The sequence below is a fragment of the Epinephelus fuscoguttatus genome, linkage group LG18 (genome assembly GCF_011397635.1).
Source record: "Epinephelus fuscoguttatus linkage group LG18, E.fuscoguttatus.final_Chr_v1".
In the NCBI taxonomy this organism is placed as follows: Eukaryota; Metazoa; Chordata; class Actinopteri; order Perciformes; family Serranidae; genus Epinephelus; species Epinephelus fuscoguttatus.
The window spans coordinates 10731885-10753841 of record NC_064769.1 but is presented as its reverse complement, the minus strand read 5'-3'; the positions used below and the strand labels follow the sequence as shown (position 1 = coordinate 10753841).

The 21957-nt window shown below is 39.9% G+C and overlaps 2 protein-coding genes across 2 annotated transcripts; both read right to left on the bottom strand.

Annotated features, from left to right (window-relative positions):
* Nucleotides 1-2710: 2710 nt before the first annotated feature.
* Nucleotides 2711-6233, bottom strand: mrps2 (mitochondrial ribosomal protein S2). Its single transcript, XM_049560024.1, has 4 exons — nt 6152-6233; nt 5789-5905; nt 3957-4077; nt 2711-3454 (listed from the first exon to the last, which is right to left on the bottom strand). Exons 1-4 carry the CDS (start codon nt 6174-6176, stop codon nt 2908-2910), a joined length of 810 nt encoding a protein of 269 aa, XP_049415981.1. The 5' UTR covers nt 6177-6233; the 3' UTR covers nt 2711-2907.
* A 52-nt stretch (nt 6234-6285) lies between these two features.
* Nucleotides 6286-20592, bottom strand: ppp1r26 (protein phosphatase 1, regulatory subunit 26). Its single transcript, XM_049559969.1, has 5 exons — nt 20191-20592; nt 11888-15191; nt 8767-8881; nt 7836-7921; nt 6286-7744 (listed from the first exon to the last, which is right to left on the bottom strand). The coding sequence occupies exons 2-5, from the start codon at nt 15118-15120 to the stop codon at nt 7684-7686; spliced, it is 3495 nt and encodes a 1164-aa protein (XP_049415926.1). The 5' UTR covers nt 15121-15191; nt 20191-20592; the 3' UTR covers nt 6286-7683.
* Between the last annotated feature and the right edge of the window lie 1365 nt (nt 20593-21957).

Sequence of the window (21957 nt, the reverse complement as noted above, 5' to 3'; positions counted from 1 at the left end):
CAAACTTCATCTACTTAGCGATCTCCGCACACTGTAGAGACGTTGAGGATGTTTCACAGCATCCGTTAATAGACCAGTACCAGCTACAACAGTCTCTCTGAGGTCAGTGGTTAAAGAGGTAAAAGTTTTGTACTCGAAGGTCTCTCCTGAGCTGAGACATTTTTTTTAAAGCAGACATTTTGACTTGTCATGGCAGGAAACGCACTAGTGAATGTATTAACAGTAATTATGGTTCAGCTCCATTTAGTGTCCCAGTGAGCTCTTCCAGTCAGCCAGCATGTCCGATATCAGGACTTGCACTAAATAGAATGCAGCTATCATTCATGTTATTAAATGCACCTGTGCTTTGTCTAGTTTGACGTGTCAAATGTCTGCCATGAAAAGTTTTTTTTTTTTTACAGTAAATGTACCAGCCTAGTAGGTACAAATTATATTATCAAGGAATAAGATGTTGAAGAGGGTAAGCAAATAAGTGAAAATATATTTCCTTTTCCACTAACTCCTAAGTTAAAAAAGCTGAACATGAAAAATTTATTCAACAAATGAAATCTAAAGATTAAGATTTAATTTCCATGTGAATAACTGCGGTATATGACAGGAACCTTGAAAGCTTGGAACATGTTTTTTCTATTGTTAATTAGTACAGTCTTTCTAGAGTGATATGGAGTGCTGACTACAGTCTACAGGTATTGAGTTGTGACCCTTGACAGTGAAAAGTCAAATTTGGAGTTTGCGTTACGTTTGAGTATTGTCTTATTATTGGGGAAGTTTTTCATACATAAATGCATATTTTAAGACAAAACGTAGTTTGAAACAATAGAAGAATGAGTTAAAACTTTTCAGGAAACCACTCAAACTTGTTGAGGATGAGAAAGCTCTTAAGTTGTGTTCATTTCAAGATGTTTAAGTAAATTTGATATAGCCCTGTTATTTTATTTTGTTCTGTTTTTATCATTTTGTATCTGGTCTTGATCTTGCTCAACCAGAGACAAAAGCTCTGTGATGAGTAGGACTTGAGAACATGCCTTGTTTGTACTCAAGTTGACTGCCTTAACAGTTTTCTAATAAAGTGATGGTGCCATAAAAACAATTTTGTTGGTGGTGTTTTAACCAGGGATATTATACAAGACAGACTTCTTGATCAGAGAACATTTCAGTCAGTTAGATCAGGTCACTCTTAAGTTCAGCTGAGAATCTGTGACTAATTGAACTAAGTGAAATTGAACTAAGTGGCTTTGTATTTCATGAAACTAAGACACTACCAGGTATTTCTATAGGAGCAAAAGTCACAATTCAAAGCATTCATGACAACTCTTCATTTTAAAAGAATCATAAACAGTGGCCTGAATTAAACATTTACAGGATGAACAGAATTATATTCCTAAAAATGGCTTTTCAGTATTTTCTATAAGTTCTGGAGTGCAGTGCACATCTTATCTTAGAGACCATCTGGCTAATTCTCACCACAAGTGCTATTATTCTTGCATACAGATATAAATTTCATATTGTAACACTATTTTTCCATAGACTGCAAAATAGGTACAGGTGTTGCAACTGTTGATGAAAGACATCAATTTGCAACTATGGCCGTTTTTGTTTAAATAATTTGTCAAGAAAAATGCTTCACCTCTGGGTCCATCCTTCTAAACGCAAGGATTCCTGCTTGTGGTGGGTTTATATTGTTGTAAACAGAATGCCTTTGGATTTTAAACTGTTGGTAAGATAAAATAAGCATTTTAAGATGTGCTGTCATTTTGGGCTCCGGGAATTTATAACAGGTATTTTTTAGTAGTTCTATTAAACTGTGGAAAATTTTAGATTCACATGAACACACACACACACTGAGCATGTGTGTGCTGGTGTAAACAGGGCAGATTGTCTATACAGTGGTTGGTTGCTTAGTTGCAGAAAATACTACAAGGTTGTAAGGCAGAGTAAAAGTAAGAGAGATTTCTTTGCTTGGACTGAAGACGAGGTGGAACTGTTACTGAAAGTAAAACTCTGAGTATAAGGTGGTCAAGACAGTGGAACTCATACTAGGAGTTCTTCCAAAGCAAATATGGCGACACATTAGAGCAGTAGTGGGATGTAGCTGTGGGACTGGGAAAGGCAGACCCACACAAAAAGGATCACTAAAGGTAAGCAGAATGACCTATAATGTTTTGGCTTGACGCGTTGTGCACAAAAAAGTCTCTGTACCCCGGCTATTTCAGACTGAAACGGGGTCGGCAGCGTTATCACAGGAACCTGTGACTGTTAAATATGGATGCAACAGTGAGACAGAGTGCTGGCAGTCTGTGTTAACATAAGTCAATGTTTTATCAATGGTGCAGAACAGATACATTTGAACAAACTACTGTAAGAAAAATGTTCAAGGTCCAGTGTGTAGGGTTTAGGGGGATATATTGGCAGACATGGAATATAATAAGAAGTGTCTTCTCTTAAGAGTATAATCAACACCATGATGCACTGCCATGTGTCTGCAGCAGCCCAAAATGGACAAACTAAACACGGGCTATTCTGTGTTTTTACTGTTTTAAATCACCTGGTCTGTTTGTTCTGGAGAGAAAGAGACCTCTGTGGATAATTCAGCTCCCAGTAAAAACCTCCTGAACATATATATATATAATAAAGAATGAAGCTGGGAGAAGTTTCAGCCCCCCTAAATCTTACATACTGTATCTTTAAATTAGAATCAGAAGACCATATGTCACAGAAACAAGATTCATTCAAGAGCAATATTCACACAGCTCCAGTCTTAACACAAGACAGTATTGTGGATCCACCCCTGAGCACTAGCATCAGATTTTTCCTCTCTAAAATGCAGATGAACGGTGACGGGGAGCAGCAGACGGTTTTGACTTTAGAATGCATTTCTTAGCGTCTCTTATGTGAGAATATATTCTGTCACAAGCTTGGGGTGGAGGGTGCCGACAGGCCGTGCAGTAGCTCCATCTGTTTCCTCTTCTCCTTGGCACGTTTGATGGTCATCTTGAATAAGCGACAGTACAACTCCACTGCAGCTGGAGTGTCGTCGTTCCCGGGCACGGGGTACGTCACCAGGCTGGGGTTGCAGTTTGAGTCCACCACACCAACTGTGGGAATGTTCATCTTTGCCGCGTCTCTGATTCCAACGTGCGTCTCGAACACATTGTTAAGAGTGGATAGGAAGATGAGGAGGTCTGGTAAGCGGACTCCTTTGCCGTACTGGATGGGGGCGTTGGTAAGCAGGCCGCCCTGCCAGTACCGCGTATGGGCGTACTCCTCGCAATACTTAGCAGTGGACTCCACCAGGTGGCCGAACTGGCGTCGGCGGCTGACAAACAGTATGATGCCGCCACGATATGCTATGTGGGCTGTGAAGTTCAGGGCTTGCTGAAGGAGCTCCATAGTCTGGTCGAGATCAATTATATCTTGATCCAAACGGCAGCCGTAGAGGTACGGCACCATGAGCCTGAGACAGAGAGAATTACAGTTAGCTTACATAAAGTCTTATCAAAACTCAAAATGAATCAATTAGTCGTCTAACAGTTAATAGTTGTATCACCGAAAATTAATCAGCAACTATCATGATAACTGATTAATGACTGAAGACATTTTTCATGCAAATATGCCCCACACTTTGGTTCTTGTCTCGACTGAGGATTTGCTGCTTTCATAATCTTTTCTGATAATTTATTGAACATCTTTGCTTTATTTGGACTGTTGGTCGGACCAAACAGGTGATTTGAGGATGACACATTAAACTCTAAAAAAAATTGTGATAGTCAACTAACTTGATTTTCACTATTTTAGGATCTACAACAGTAATCGATCAATGGTCAGCAGATTACTTGACAAAGAAATGAAGCATCAGTTGCAGCCTTATTCCTCACACTCAAAAACAGGGTTGACTCAAAGCATCAGAGCAAAAACTTTAGCTCAACAGTTAAAGGGCTGTGGGAATTCATACCAACCTGTGCCTGCAAGTGCTTTTATGACCAAGATGCACTCTGGCGTTGAACAGGTCTTTCAAAGAGAAGAACTCCGACACACGGAAAAAGTCTGGATGCTCAAGTGGCTTTTTTAGTATTTTTTCTGCATGAAGAAGAAATAATATCGATTAATGTCCGGAGAAAAACAAAACTGACTTCATTCATACACACTGCTGCTTTTTTCATATTTGTTATGTTAGGGGCCTTTCCCAAACCAAACCCTCCCCACTCCATCACAGTTTGTAGCCACCTTCACAGCTGAATGGTGTAACCTTCATTAGGGTGTGTGGTATAAATACAGCAGCAAGCTTTAGAAAATGATTCCCTCTCTGCGTTGGAAAGAGGAAGGAACTGTTGCAACTTTTCCTAACTGAAGAGAGATAAAACTCTGTCCCATTTTTTAAATTCTTCATATGTATTTGCATTATTTGATCTGTATATGCTGCTACGGTTTACCTGAAGTTCTGAGTATTACTGTTTTGGCATTAAAACAAATAAATGTATTGATACAAATAAATAAACAGAAATAAAACTTACTCCTTAGCTTCGTCGATAGTACTTCTTTTCTTTTTTGTAAACACCTTGGTTTTCACTGTGATGGTAATAAACTTCCTGGTTTTGCAACAGTCCCTGTAAACTGCAAACTCGGGACGCACCGATTTATCTACCGTGTATTGGTATCGGCTGATGTTCCCCTTATTGACTGGAATCAGCCTATCAATAAATAAGATGACATTCACCATTTGCAATGGCCGATGTTTTTCCATTGTGTCACTTCAATTTAGCACAGACTGAAAAGCAGGGGTCGAAACTAACTGCGTCCTGTCATCAGGACGAAAGGATGCTGTAAACTCACTATTGACATGCCAGGGGACGCACCTTCAGGAGGGCTGTAAAATTGAATACCTTTACACTTAAAGATACAACAGTGTTGTCTGTCTCATTTGTATGTGTTTATTATTATTATAATTATTTTTAAATAACCCGTATGATGTGAGAAGCAACGGGCCCCCAGGCATTTTCACATTATCTATCTGGCCCACAGAAAACTTTGGACACTCCGGTGTAGGTGGTGGTTTGGGAAAGGCCTAAGAACTATGTATCTAACACAACTTGCACCCAAAATCCTAAAACACATTTCAAAATCATGAAAATTCATCCTGCTTAAGAAATAACTTAGGCTGCATTTCAATACTGATAATAATATATGTTGGTTTTGTGAAAAAGATATTGAAAGCACAGACCATATATTTTTCCTCATGTAATGTGTATATACACTTTGGCTTAACATTCACAAATGGATAAATTAAAATATCTCATCATTTCCAGCTTCTGTCTCTAGAGAAAATATTACATTTGGTATGATCCTGAAAAACTAAAATGATTAACTCTGTAGTAATGCAACCATGTGTCTGGAAAAATATTTTATACATAAGAGCAGCATCCTGACATTTTGTTTTATGAATTTAACCCGTACATACAATCTTTACAACTGCTAAAAGGAATAAGCAGTTATGATATTGTAAAACGTTTCCTTCTTAATCAAATAACTGAGATATTTTTTTTTATTTCCCCCTGTATGTTTTTCATTTTATTTACTTTCCCCTTTTTTGTTGTCTTACAGTACACTTCCATCTGAAACGTACAGTTAGAAGCACTTTCCTATGTAATCAATCTTACCTATTGTATTGTTTTGTTTTGGCAATTTCTCTGTACTTTACTGTACTTAATTAAAGTGAATGTTGCCATACTTGTTCTGTCCATTTTCAATTAAAAAAACATTGAGAAAAGGAGTGCCAAAGGCTCCAGCTCACCTAAAGTTTCGTCATTTAGGACTTGGGGTGATTGGATGGAGGCTGCAGTGGCGTAGTGATGTCCACCACAGGAGTATCCGATTATCCCAGCCCGGGAGTGTCGCAGCCCCAAAAACCCTAAATACAAGACACAAATGTCAGTCAAGACATCCGACATGAACATGTAACAAGCGGCTACGGCTAGCTTCCCAGCTAGCTACGGACGCTAGCTGTAAGCTAAGTTGCTAATTTGTCAGGTAGGACAAGCATACAAAAAGCAATGCTAAAATGCGGTACACATCTCAAGGTCCTGTAACATACACCCAAACATATCAAGACGACAACTTACTGTGACGGACAGTTAAACACATTTTGTGCACATACCTTTGGTGATAGCCCGGGCTGCCATGCTTGCTGGAAGGTCAAACTGCGACTGCGTGTTTGCCGTTCACGGACTGTCGTAAAGTTCTGTCGTGACAGCTTTCTGCATTAGACTACAATACCCATGATGCCACACAGTTGTTTTTACTCACAACTTTATTGAAAAAAAAAAATTACATCAGTGCTCTGGTGTTGTTTTGCTCAAAAAGGTACAAACGAACAACATTCATGTAAAGCAATAAGTCCTTTTTGTTTTCAATAAACATGGCACTTCGTAGAAAGACAACAGTATGAATAAGAATTCATGGCAGCTATCTTCTTCAGGACAACTCAAATTCAATTTTAAAGAACAGCAACTCACTCAAACTATGACACTTGTAATTACAATTATTTAGTAACAGCATGAAACACAATCAAGAGAAACATGAGTAAAGAATGGCAAAATACTCAGATTTACGTTTTAGTCTAAACTGCAAAAAATAAGAAATGCCCTTAACTAGTAAATCAAATAAGTGACCTTAAACCTTCCTCCATGTACTGTTATGTATTTTGGAGAACACTGCAACACTGCAAAACATCTCAACTTAAAAAAAAACTGTCCTGTAAGAAAAAGATAAAAACAAAACAAAAAAAGAGCCAAAGACCAAAATATGAAATTGCCAATTGCCTTGACTATAAAAAATAAAAGCAACCCTTAACTTAAAAATAAGTCGAGGCTGACTCCTCAGGAGATTGTCCAGAGAGGTTGAGAGTGACAGAGAGTGATTTTCCTTCCTTAATGTCTTCATCCTGAAGTGGGGTACATGCCATGGTACTGTTCCTTGATACATCTCCGTCTTTACTTTTCTCTGCTTTGGCCTTTTCAGCCAGAAACCTTCTGATCTCTTGATCTATGCTATCATCACTGTCTAGTGAACTGCCATCTTCCTTTATCTCAAGAGCAGTCTGAGCATTGTGTGGCAACAGGGGTGTCCTCACCCTCAGTTGCTGTTTCACATTCATACATATATTGCTCTTTGTTCTTATTAGTTTGTTTAAATTGTAAAATGCTCTTTTTACTCAATCCACACTTGTCTTTCATGTCATCCTTACTCTTTTCTACTTTTTTCAAAGAATTACGCTTGGAAACAGGATCAGCTTTGAAAGTTTTGGTCTCTATAGTATTTCCGAGCAGTGGCAATCTCTCGTTTTCTTCTTCGACTTCTTTTTTGTCTTGAGCAGGTCTTTTATTTTATTGCTCTTTCTTGTGTAATCCAGCAATTGGGTGTGCTGGACTTCTTTGTGAATGGGCTGGATTCTCTTCCATGCTCAGGTGCAAGTTTAGGGGCTGTGTTCTTTAACACTGTTAAAGAAGAAACACCCTTAACTGGCAAACGTGATCTTAAACTTGTTCCTATGTACTATGGCCAAAAACCAAAATAAAATAAAAATAAAAGTGCCACTAGCCCACAGTATAAACACTGACAGCAACCCTTACATAAATAAACAATAAAGTGCAAAACACTGTTCAATCACACATCATCCATGTGCATCGCTCAAATGCAGAATTCAGTCTTCTGCTCTGTTATGCTGTGGTGGCTGGGTGCTTCATTGCTCCTGAAAAGAAGATGAGAATCCAAGATGACTGAGGTTTTATGTGACTGTGATCGCTCACTGGAGATAAAACCATTTGGGTCCAACCACATACCTGTTGACTGGAACAAACTGAAGCTTCCTTTTGACATGTTTCAAAGTCTTGTTATGCACAGGAGCTCTCCTGTGAGAAGAGACCTCCTGCAAGCATCAAGTAATACAGATCTCACACTCTCTGGATATAGACAATTTAAGTAAAAACAACAACAGCAAAAAATTAGTATTACCACCTTGCTGATGTGTACCTCCGCAAACCAGTGAAGCTGCAATTACAGTTTACATCCAAGTCTGTCCAGACTCATATGTAACTGTCACAGTAGACAATGCTTCAGATATGGATGTTGCTGCAAGGAAGGTGCCAATTCTAAAACTTGGACATCTTCAACTCGGCAGCACACAAGATCTACACAATCACCACAGTTTCAATGTGGGTACTCAAGATTAGCGTCACCAGTTCACAATCCAAATGTCTCCCCTTCTGTTCCTGAGTGAATAATGGCCAAAAAAGAGTTTTTTAAAGACCCTTTGGACATAAATTGTCATCACTTCATCATATCTAATTAAACATTTATGTGACATTTTTTCATCATTAACATATGAAATCTTGAGTTAGGGCCTAAACATTTGTGCCAAATTTGAAGAAATCCTCCTTAAAGTGTTCTTAAGATATCACGTTCACAAGAGTGAGACAGATGAGGTCACAGTGACCTTGACCTTTGACAACCAAAATCTAATCAATTCATTGTTGTAGTTTCTGCCCGATTTAAAGAAATTCTTGAGATACCAAGTTCACGAGAAACAAACGGACCACCCGAAAACACAATGCCTCCTGGTATGGCTATCGCTGCTGCGGAGGCATGAAAACCCCAGTTGTCCACATTGATGGGGCTGGTGAGTTTAGCTATCATGTCAATGAACATCTGGTTTCATCATAAAGGGATACAAATAATGAAGCACCAAACACTCGTGTTTCTACATAATTGTACCTCCTTGCATTTTTCAGTCAGGTACCTCCTGTTGAACATGCTGCTTCTCTCCTCTGTGGTAAGAGCTATGCAAGGTCTGAAGGTGAAGCCAGGGTCAATGGCAGTGGACAAAGACCTGGGCAAGGCACAGCAGGACACACATCAGACCAATTTCCAACAATTACTTAATGCTAATAATTCATCCCAAAGTCCATCTTCAAGCCAGTGAACATAAGCAAGCGTTACTATGATGTATTTTCCATTATTAATGAGAACGACCCACTGTTGCTCGGATTCCACTCTTTATTACACAGATGCACTTAAAAGACACGGCAAAGGTTTTTTGTTTGTTTTTTTCTGAAAGAGTAAAAGAAAAAAAGAAAACACTTCTTACAAAATATTTACAAAACCTGGCGATGCACAGCATGTTCAGTAACGTTTTCTTTTTATAAACAAAAATAAATAGCCTTTTTTTTCACATAGGAAATTCAAGGAAACTTCAACATGACAAACAAATGAACACACTAAATATCAAGTTTAGCAAGACAGAGAGGAGTAACTTTGTGGCTTCTGTGGAATCTGGAACAACCATTTAGTGATAGAGGTAATAAGTCCAAGTTATAGTGGCTTTCATCAACAACTAAGCTTTAAATTCCCATCTATGAGTTTAAACCGTACAGTGACCTGAAACCACTGCGTCTGAAAAACAAATGTTGTTGGGAAGATGTGTTATGATATCTCCATGGTAGTCGAGACAAGATTGTTCCAGTACCATCTGGTGTTCTAAAATTGCTCTTAAAATGGTGCCTATTAAGGGTCAATGGTTTAATGTGTTTTCAACATATACCCTGGCCTTTTCTATTTATGTGCAAAAGTTAGAAAGGTCATCCTCAATCTGCGGGTTAGGTGAGAAGTCATTTTCTGGAATTATTGTGATTAGAACAACCTAGATTTACAGATTCAGCAGCAGGGGGGTAATAACATAAAGAGGTCGGGTAGGGAGGGATAAGGTGAAGGGTGACATAAGGAGAAGTGCTTTTAAGTTGACGCTGATGATACAGAGTGACCCTTGGTTGCTGGACTTGATTGGTAAGGTCAACATGGAGGACAGAGCTGAGAGTGGTCTGTAGACAAGCAGCCCCAGCTGCAGAGATAAACATGATAAATGGTTGGCATGAATTTGGGCAGGTAAAGTCATGGTGAACTGTATTATGTTAGGTTAGATGGCATCTGACTGGTCTTTTTCATTATAAATCTAAAGGGGCTTTCACACCACTGTGCTATGACTTGCAGCCTGTGGTCATTTCAGTGAGGGGAAGGCAGCAGAGGGGAAGGGGTTTTGAACATGGCGGTGCATTTGCCACACAAGTGAACGCACATAGATTTTGCGCATTCATGCTGACCTCACCATGTTGAACTTCTGGTGGTTGCCGCCTGGTTATGGCCGATCAAACAGCAGGCATCACGGAAGCAGGAAGATGACAAGATGGAGGAGCTGATAATTTTGGTATCTGAATACCCAGAGTTACAACGTAAGCAACTTGACAACCAGAATTAAAACTGGGCCTGGTATAACATTTCCATCAAACTTAAGATGACTGGGAAATTGTAGAAATTTCCGTTGTCTTGCTACAGTGTGCAGCTACAAGCTAGCTTGCACTTCTTCTGCCAGTGTCTACTGAAAGACCTGCCTGTCATTGCAGTAGTTGACGCTAACGGCAGCTTATTTAACAATGCTTTGTTTTTAGGGGTATGCTCTTGCAGACAGGTGGTTATCATGCGAAAGCAGCTTAAAAAAATAAGCATCCAGGAGACTTAGCATAGATTTTGATAAATGTAATTGCATATTACAGAAAATTTGACTAGCACATATTTCTCAAGTTCATGAGTTTTTTCCAATAACAGTGTTTAGGGCTGCTACGCATGCTTATTTTTATTACTGACTTATTATTTTCTTGCTCAATTGATTGAATTACTGTATGACAAAAAAGCAACAAAGGTCTAACAGCATTTCACATGCACAAGTCTCTTTTTGTTTCACTCTAACCATTCCAGTAATGGTGCAAGCTGAGTACAGATTTGACATTTTGATTTACTGTACACTAGAACATGAATTGATCATGGACTGTATAAGTATAATAAATGTAGCTATCATGACGTCACCCACTTGTTTGTGGACTCCCAGTCTGAAGGGGGGGTGTGTATATAAATTCACCCCCTGCACAGTTGTCATGGATGTTTAGCTACCAAAACCTTTTTTTGTACCTGGCTAAACATGTTTATTTCTGCTGTAAAGTTGGGCATTTTAATATGGAGATCTATGGGGATTGACTTGCTTCTGGAGCCGACCTCAAGTGGCCATTCAAGGAACTGCAGTTTTTGGCGCTTACTCGTTACCTTGGAGGTTGCTGCTTGAAATGGATGTAATCATACAATATATGTTGTCTTCCTGCTTTTATGGAGATATTTCTAATGAAGGCAGTGACGGAAACTTGAAAACCTACAACATCAACAATAATTACTTTTTAACTTTTGCACATAAAATGTCTTCTTAAAGTAAACCCACATACTACATGTACAGTAAATTGGGTAAGATTATGTAACAACAGTATGTATTTTTCTGAGTAACACTGCTAATTTGGTACATTAAAAAGATACATCCAAATCTTACGCATTTGGTCTTAAACTTAAATCTTTATTTCATCATATTAAGAGGTTATTTTTCTTGGTCACTTTTTTTGTTTTTCTTTTTACATAAAATGGGAAACATATTTAGGATGATGTCATTTTCTGCAAGAAAGTATGCTGCATTTTGATGGTGGTATTACTTACGCTGTCTGCCTCTTGTAGCAAAATGTCACTGTATTGCTTTTCAAGGGTTTGATGATATGAATTAACCTCAGATCACAAAAAAGTCATGATGGTGTCACTGTGTTACATAGCCGTATAAATGTACAAACACATTTTTTAAAAAAAAAAATGCCTGTTTTGTCTTATTAACAAGCGTTCCCTTCGAGCCTATAAGTGAATAAGCTTGATCATTACCTACACTATATTCATTAGCAGGGCGCAATCAAGAAATGAACTCATATAAAATTGGATTATGATGCTATGGGACATAAAGGCCAAAGAAAATACTTACACTGTGGAAAAGCCCTGCTTCTTGTCTGGATTTCTCCTGTTGCCTGACTCACAATCTGCCTCGTCTATAAATTCTTCCTCTGTTCTTTCTGGATGTACTTCTTTATTATCTATCTTCATGCTCTCGCCTTCTCTTTTTTTATCACTTAGCGAGTCCACTCTCTCCTGTCCCTCGTTCCTTTCCCTGCTTCGAACCTGCACATGGTTGGTCCTATTAGATTCCAGTTCAACAAACACACTCTTGTCCTTAGGTATATGTACCATGCTCTCAGTCTCTCCTTCTATGGGGCACTGTGACCTGTGGCCAGGCGCAAGGCTCCGTGCAAAGGACATCCTTGGATGCCTGGCAGTAGACAAAAAATTCAAAACAGGGGATCTGAATGTGGTATTTACATTTGTCTCTGCAGAGCAGGGAAAAGGTGCTCTGCTGGTCCGTGCAGAGGACCAAACATTGACTGGAGTCTGTGATTTGGGGCTCCCGCTTTGATATGGTGGAACTGCTGATGCAGCCTCGCTGATTTTAGATGAGGTGATATGGAATGGAGTTCGACTGAGAGTCCTAGTGTCAGTCACAGGGAGTCCAAAGCTCTGGCGCCACTTGATTGACTCTGAGCGAGAATGAGCAGTGCTAGGACTCAGAACTGGCCGAACTCTCTCCGTCTGTGGGGTGGCGTCCTGGCTGTCACCTCTCCCAGAGCTGGGCCTCCTTTGCTCAGTTCTAGCAGCCCCCGCCCCGTCTGCTGGCTCCAAAAGACTAGGGCTGCAGGACTGGACTGACGGCAGATGGGACTGTACACTCGTGGAGATGTCTGGCAGCAAACTCTGTGGCGCTGGAAGAGGCTGACTCCTCAGGGGAGATTGTCCAGGGAGAGGACTGATACTTTTTCTCGGAATTTCAGCCAGCTGATTTTCCTGTTTAATGTCTTCATCTTGCAGTGGAGTACAAGCCAAGATGGTACCGTTTCTCGATCCATCTCCTTCTTTACTTTTCTCTGCTTTGGCCTTTTCAGCCAGAAACTTTCTGATCTCTTGCTCTATGCTATCATCACTGTCTACTGAACTGCTATCTTCTTTTATCTCAAGAGCAGTCTGTGCATTGTGTGGCAACGGGGGGTCCTGACGCTCAGTTGCTGTTTGACCTTCATGCTCTTTACTCTTATTAGTTTGTTTAAGTTGTAAAATGCTCTTTTTACTCAATCCACACTTGTCTTTCATGTCATCCTTACTCCTTTCTACTTTTTTCAAAGAACTGCGCTTTGAAATAGGATCAGCTTTCAACTTTTTGGTCTCTAAAGCATTCCCCAGCAGTGGTTCTTCATCCTTGAGGCACATCCTTGATTTCCGCTTTAAATCTCTCGTTTTCTTCTTCGACTTCTTTTTTGTCTTGAGCAGGTCTTTTATAGCCGTGTCTAGGTCCTCATCACTGTCAAGCGAGCTGCTTTTGTCTCCACTTTGCTCTCTCTTGTGTAATCCAGCTATTGGGTGTGCTGGACTTCCTTGTGAAAGCACTAATGGGCTGGATTCTTTTCCATGCTCAAGTGAAGGTTTAGGGGTCATTTCTTTAACACTGTTATCTGTCCCTGATGTGTTGGAGATGCTACAATTTTCCTCTTGGTGTTTTCTTCGCTGTAGCAAAGACAATCGTTGAGGTTTCTTTTGGATTGCAACTTGTTTTGCTTTTACTTTCTCTGGCTCATTTACACTTGGAGGCTCTTGAGTCATGGCAGTGAGTGGCTGTTTGTGCATTTGGGCCTTCTGCTCAAGAAATTTCCTGATTTCTTGCTCTATTCCGTCTTCACTATCAATAGAACTGCCATTACTTTCTTCATCTGGGCAGTTGTCAGGAGGTGAAGATAGCAGGGAAGGTTCGGTCAGAGCACAAGTGCTAAGACTGACACCATGATGGAAGGCCCCAGGCATAACAGTTTTTGAGATGTCCAGTATTGCCTCAGCACACATGAGCTCTGCAGTTGTATTAACCTTTGGAGGGGCAGGGGTAGGTTGATCCTTAAAACTTTCTACTTTGAACAAAAGCAATCCATTTCCTTTACCCTTTGAGCTCTCTGAAAGTGTGTTCTTGGGTGTGAAAACAGATGGAGGAGGAAGTTGAACAGATTTTACTTCTCTCTCTGCTCTGGTCTTTTTCTTTCTCAGTTTGTGTTTCTTCATGTTTTCCGTGCTTGTACTTCCAACATTATGAATTAATGACTTAGTTAAGGGTTTTTGCTTGTGTATGAATGGTTTCAGGGTGCTTTTCTCTTTGAGTTGCTCAAGCTGATAACAGCGAATAGCTTCTTCAATCCCATCATCGCTTGTAGAGTCAGACTCATCTTTGAATGCGTGTGGATTAAAAGTTTCCCTTTTGTTCTGCTGCTCCTTTTTCTCTAACTGGTATCTCTGAATGGCCTCCTCGATGCCGTCATCACTGCTGGAATCATTTGAGTCTTCCTCCACCTTAATGGTGACCGGGCACTTTACTTTGTTGAAGGGGCTAATTATTTTAGAGGGGCTCTTTGTCTGCTCTTTTGGCAAGACTAAACTTTTGGTAGCTGTACTTTTATTTGAATCCAATTTCTTAACTGTGTTGTCATTTAGGGCAGCCTTGTTTTTGATATACTTTTTTATAGGTATTACAGCTGATGATGTAGGAGTCTCAACTTTGATACTCTTGGGAAACTGGCTACTGGCAATCAAAAACGTATTGCTGTCAGAGTTCTGTTTGGAAACCTCAGGAATAGGTGGGCTTTTCCTGGGAATTTTGGATGATTGGAGAAAGGTGAAGCATGGTTCCCCCTTGCGTTTGTGATCACCCTTTTCCTTCAGGTATTCCAGGATTGCCTCCTCAATTCCTCTGTCCACAGAATCATCACTGTCAGAGTCAGTGCTCTCGTGGTTGACTGGGGAGGAAACATCTACATGTTGGTTTTCAGTGGGACCTTTAGTTTTGGACTTGGCTCCCACATAAGAGCCCACTGCAACCTTGCAGACTTGGGGGTGACTTTCCTGTCCTGGTGGCACATTTCCCTCGATCTCGTCGCCCATCTCGAGTGAGGACTGGGAGCTCCTAAGGCTCTCTATGATCATCTGGACCTTATCAGAGATAGGTGCGCCTCTAGTGGACAACTCAGTGTCAGAGTCATTGAAGCAGATTGGAAGGCTATAGCCTCCAGGTGGACCACATGTTCTCCATTCCGATTGCGTCACTGCGACAGGAGGCACATTCATCAAGTACATTCTAGTGAAGTGAGGAGAGGTCCTCGAGCATTGGAGTGCAGCTGCCTCCGATCACAATCACATTGTTCAATCTGAGAAGAAAACAGAAACAGAGTCAGGTCAAACTAGCAAGTCAGACTACACTGATAATTAAAGCCCCCCTGGTGGAATTTTCCATTAAATCACTGAATATTGCAAACTGAACCATCTGCCAAAGAAATCCCCCCAAAAATGTACATTTTATCTAGGTCTGTACCCGACTCAGAATTATGTCAGTCAAATCACATTTGGTTGTTCAATATGAACATTCAACTGTTACATCCATGGAGAGTTTGAACAAGGCTCAGTGGAACATTCAAGATGACAGCAAAGTTCATGTAATACAGTAAACAACCCAAGTTAGCCCTCCAAGCTAACGCATGCTAGCTATTAGGGGTGGCAATCACCAGAGGACCTACGTTAAGATATTATCAAGATACTTGGGTTGTGATACAATATTTCTGTGATTTTAAAAATGCTGTGATATGCTGAGTATTGCGCTAAAATGTACTGTGACATGCTGCGATTTATTACCTTTTTTCAACTGTAAATTATGTCCCCAAAGGAAAACCTTGTCAACATCTGTTTTATCTATTAAGATAAAGTTTTCATTCTGTTCGTCTCACTTAAGTGCTTTTTACTTTTTACTGCTTTTTTGCAGCAGTAAAATGTATGTAGTGGACTGAAAAAGCAACTGATTGTATTATTCAAGTAGGCTACAGAAAATTTTATTTGTATTTGTAATATAATTAATTTATATTAAAAAAAAAATAACTATACTAACGACGGATTGAAAATGTGCAAAAACATTTCTTGTTGACACTCTGCAGCTAAATCTGGGAACCAAAACATCCCCAGAAGTTTCTACGCTGAACATTAAAAAATATGAAGACTCTCTCAAATTAGCGGTTTCTAAATTACCTCAACACAATTTTAGCATGTCTGTACATAGCAATATTTTGTTAGTTTTCAGCTAACATATACACAGATACAAATTTATTTCAGTGAACTACAATATTGCCTCTCAGTACTACAGAAAATGGTACAATATATTACTACTCTTGTCTCTGTTATTTCTATACATTTTATATTTGCCCTTGTTGCTGATCTCTCACCCTGTCAAACAGAGGCAAACATGAGGTTTCACAATAAATATTAATGTATAAAAAGTACCTCTGTATTAGCACTTGCTACTGAACATGTCATTTTGTCAGCTGCCTACACTTTGGCCTACACTTTGGTCAATCACTATATATATATCCTTGCAAATCCTGAATATGCAGCATAATGAGTAAATGGGTAACTTCAATGTTATGCTGCCATCCTGTGGAGGAACTCCATGTGACCACTCGGCAGTACGTTGTGGGCCATTTGTTGTGAAATGTTTAAGTATTAAAAGTTGTTTTTGACACCCATCTAAAAGACAGAGCTTTAGATTAGGTAAAAAAGCAAGAGTAACCAAAGGCCCTCACCATCTAATATGGTGCATATGACCGAGCAAATGTGCAATTAATCAAATGACCACAAAGTAATTGCCACACTGTGAACCTGGGGCTGTCAGGGCCCCCAAGGGGGTGGAGTGCCAGGGCAGTTGTCCAATTTGCCAAGTAAGTGATCCAGCCTTGAGGGCTGCCCTGAAGCTGTGACTGGAGTGTAATGTGAATTTTATTGCAGTACTAATACTAAATAAAACAATGTAACAATATTAAACTCCGTCCTAAAATGTAATGCCACTATTCTGACAGTATATTCTTGGATCCGTTTGTTGTTTATCCTCACGTATGATTGCAACCCAATCACCAGAATAAATGGTAAGTATTGAATGTTTATGCAAACCACAGATATGTAATATTTGTACATTATTATGTACTGGATATGTTGAAACTTAACATTTTGACAATATTGTGGTTTACATGTGGTTAATTTTTAGGTACAGAAACCGCTGGGTTATGGTTAGGATAAGATCATATTTTGGTTTAAAATACTTGCTTTTTGGTGGCAAAAACACCGCTGGAAATGCCACGATGTCCAAAAGACAACGGACAGCTTAGCAGTTATCTCGTCTAAGTGTCAAACCATTTACCATTCCCTCCACCTCCTGATGACAAAGTCAGCTCATATGCAATCAGAACTATGTCACTTTAGGAACACTGATGACACATATTAAATGTACACATGTAATGTATTCGTAGTTTGAAGAAATGCACAATGCCAACATTTGCCTCTGGTGATTGGGCTGATGATTTAATTGTGGCATTGGGAGAAACAAGTTTAAAAATGCTCAGAATGGAGTACAAACAAAATATTTTTGTACATTTTTCCACTCTGGAAGCCCCACGGAACCCACTAAAGGGCCTCTGTGGGTCCCGTGGCCCCACTGTATTTATCTGAGAACAGCTGATGTGAATTTACTGAGCCTGGCAGGTATCACGGGAAACATTTTGGATCACTTGTGCGCACAAATGAGTAAAGTATGCCCTTGAATTACTTAATTTAGCCCTCCTAATTATTACTGTTACGATATTGTAGAAGTAGGACCTAAAGTTAAAGGTTGTTGTGACATGCTAATAGCTGTGCCTTGATACAAATGTGCCCTCTAATTACTATATCAATTCCCTCAAATTAACAGTGTTAAATCATCATGTTTATCCAATTGGTCCTTGTCCCCTCAACACCCTTTCTCTCATTCTGTTTTAATGCTACATCAGATGTTCTTTAAGGTCTCACTGATGGACAGATTCGACTGTGCACATGTCCAACTGTTTAATGCAATGCAGAATAAATATGGAACATTATCACGTCATGAGCAAGCTGGGCGGCTGGAGTTCAATCACTGGTGGAAAAATATTCACATCTTTTTCATGCAAGTAAAGCGGCAATTTCAGAATTTAAAGGTATCGTAATACAAGTATAAGTCCTTCATTCAAGTTTTTAAGATAGAGCACATAGGTATTATCAGCAAAATGTATTTAAATTATCTAAAGTAAAATTGCTCCTTATGCAGGAAGAATGGCACCTGTCCATATCAATTATTATTATTTAACAATTGTTTATTACATTAGATTATTATTACTGATGCAGCAATGTGTAAACAGAAGTTTAATGAGCTACTTTTGAGCCATTCAAATTTTGAAAACCCCAAATTTCATATGCGCATAGATTTTTAAATACTAATTTGAAACGTAACTAGTAACATGCTATAAAATACAAGTAACCTAGGGACTGTTCTTAACTTATCAGATGAGGGGGTGGATGGCATGTGACTCCTTTCCTTTTTTTAATTTTACTTTTTTTAAATTTTGACCCTCACTGAATGTACAGATATTTTTGGTGATAAATGCGTGACCCTCCCTCCACCACAAATTAGTTATTAGATTCTTAAAACTTACCCTTTGGTGTATGAAAAATAAAAAATAAAAGTTAAAGACAAAATCCAGCATGCATGACAAGAGTGTCATGCATGCTGGATTTAGTTAGGGCAAATGATTTATTTTTGGTCACATTTTGGCAGAATAAAATTATTTTGATGACATTTTTTCATGTTTTTTTTTTAATTGTCCTTTTCTGATTGAGGCATTCTGGCACATGATGTGTCCACGGACTGTTGGAAATTTGAAAACCCAGAGATAATTTCAGTTTTTGCCGTTTCTGGCTACAACAAATAGTGCAACTTTGGTCATGTTTAAGGAAATCGTGCCTTCAGGTTGAGAAGGGATGACTTTTTAAGAAATCTGTGCTAAATCAAATACAAAATAAAACAATTTTAAGTCGTATGCCCCTCCCATAAGCCAAAATAAAAAAAAAACAAGTCCATTTCTAGTGCTTAAAAAAAATATTTTTAAGCACTAGCCCCCGCACCACCGCACCACCGCCCCCTTCTTAAATTAGGAACAGTCCCTTAACCTGCAGTTCTTTGTGGCACCTGACTAACTGTAACTTATTACTTTCCACCACTGGGTTTATCCTTACGTTGGACTGATACAAGCGCAAAGTAACGCTCGGTTATATGATGCAAACACAATTCTTGCACATGAATCGAAATGGTACCTGCCAGGCTCCGTAGATATAGGATGGTAATGTGGCACCTGAACCTAGCACGACCATGAGACTGTCCTGTGAGTAACCTAAAGTCCAAAGTTAAACCCTGCAACAACCAGTACTGTGCCACCGTGAGCAGGCATGCTTTTGGGCATTAACCCAGCCGAGGAGTCGCTATGCATCAGCCTTTGCTAGCCGTCCTACCCAAATTGTAAAGCCACCCTTCCGATGTGTGTGTGCACCCTGCAGGGGGACTGGGCAACCCGACTACAGCGTGACACCATGAGACAATATGCCCAACTCTTAATCATCCTCCTCGGTGACTGTAACCCGCTAAACCTGGTAGAAAAGTGGAAAATAACTACAGGAAACCAGTGTGGCTCACCAAAGACGCCCCGCCGAAAAAATACCGAGAAATACAAAAACCGAGCTAAAAACGCAGCATAACGTAGTCTTATGCCAACTTTGTTTGACATATCATGTGTACGAGCAAAGTTTCACCAGACATGCCAACATTAGCTGGTAGAATTTTCTTTATTACATAAGCAACCGTGGTGCTGCGTGTTTTGTCCCTCCCGGACGCTTTCCTGGTTGCTACAGAGAAACCCCGGCTGTCCCCGTAACCCTCTAGCGGCACGGACTGCACCGATGCCCGGCGTGCAGCGTTAGGAGACTCCGCAGAGCAACCATGTTTCTTGGTACCGGCCATGGTTGTCAAAGCCCTCGATATTCGGTCGATAACAGCGCTAAATGCAATTGTAGCCAGGTAACACTTATATATAAAACAGCATGGTTACATTTGTAGAAGAAATAGGCGAGATGGTGTGAAACATCGGAGGCATAACCGTGGCTAGTCGGTGACTTGAAAGACACAGGCGGGCCTCCCGGCTGCTGCAGCCCCGGCATTTTCTCCGGCAAAGAAAGCCTTTGTATTGAGCCACAGCTTGCCCTCCTCGCCTCGGCTATTTTCCACACAGCTACAGCCACAAAACACAGTGCACAAGTTGAACTCACCTGGATATGTCACGAAACCGCTACAGTGAAAGTATGCTCATCGCTCCGGTGATTTAAGATGTTAGGAAAGCCGCCGTGGAGATATTTCGGTGTCCGTCGCCAGCTCACTCTCCGCCTGAAGCTCCCTCAGCCGAGTCCCCCTCCGCTCCGACTGCCGGGCGGACAAGCTTCCTTCAACCCAGAGTCCAGCCAAGCACGGACCCTTTCAAATGTGACATCGGTAGTTTACCCGGAAAATCTGTAGTCTACGCTTATATTTTACATTATCACACTACAAACCAGTGATATGTCTAATGTATCTGTTAATATTGCAATAATACACGAAACAGGCTTTTCCGGGAACAATTTAATGTATAATATCCCTTAAAAATACTTCAAAAAAATGCGTATCCCAGAGGACTTTGCGACACTGTCACTATCATACGCCTTCTTATTAGAAAGTTTTAACTCCCATGCGGCAGAGTAGTTTGATAAATTATTTATTTAAATAGGGACAACTCCAAGTATGCTTAAACCATGTTATATTGGAGTAAAATCCTACAAAATACTGACCTACCATATCATTTTCAGTGATATTAGTTCAGCTTCGACTTGATACCTGCAAGTTTTTCTGTAAAACAGCCCAGATGTGTCTATAGGGTTGCAGCTAAATAGTTTGTTACCACCTTAATACCACTTTTTAAGTGTGTTTTTAATTGCATTAAAGATCCAGGAAATAGAGTTGTTTTTTGTTGCATTTCGCTCTTATTCTCAGTTAGGGTCCACCACTGATGTAGTGAAGTGTATAAGCAGCAGGGGTGTACATACAGACAGTGCAGTTGCACTGGGGCCCCTGGGGTGGGAGGGTGGGGGACCTCACGAATTACTTAAATTGCCACTGTGGAATGACCCCTGTGTTCAAAGAAGAGCTCATATTAAATGGTGCCATTTGCTATAGACTACATTCCCTCAAAAATGTAAACTCATCTCTGTCATGATTTTCTTTTTTCTTTTCTCTCTTTGTTTTTTTGGTGAAATAGTCGGTAGCAACCTACATCAATTTATAAACTTATTCTACATAAACTATGAATGAACTATTTAAAATCTGTTAAGTAAATAAATACTTTCTTATTTTCTAATTTTGACATATACAGTTATGCAATGATGATTGTTGGTAACATGTTCATTGTCTAATGTCAAGTCTCTATTTGATCATGGGACAAGATGATACAATCTGGTAACTAGTTTAAATGCAACTCTTTCAAGCTGAGCACATCTACAAGTCCAGTGAGCAGTCATGTCTTTTAAACAGAAAAGTGGCTGTAAGGAGGAGAGAACCGAACAGTAGGAAAAAGTAGCAGAGCTCCCTAAATTAGATTCACTTGGCTTTTTTCTAGAAAGTTGCGTGCGAGGTGTGTGTGTGTGTGTGTGTGTGTGTGTGTGCCTGATAACTAGTAACTTGCGTGCACTGGAGCCCATGGCAACTACCTTACACTACTAATACTGACCCACCACAGTACACCCACCTATCAGCCATAGAACAGTTGGAATATGTAAGAAAGTATTTAAACTTCCTCCACTGTAACCTACCCGAGTACATAGTGGTACACCACCTCATCGACTACCACTACACCACTCTGGCTCATCCCTTGTGGCTTGATCTATATGCAAGGTTAAAAAAAAAAATCAGATTTGCTGATGCCTAAAATTTACTCACATACCTGTAATGCCAAGAGGGAGCCCTTCTGTGCAGAGTCTGCATGTTCTCCCCGTGTCAGTGTGGGTTTT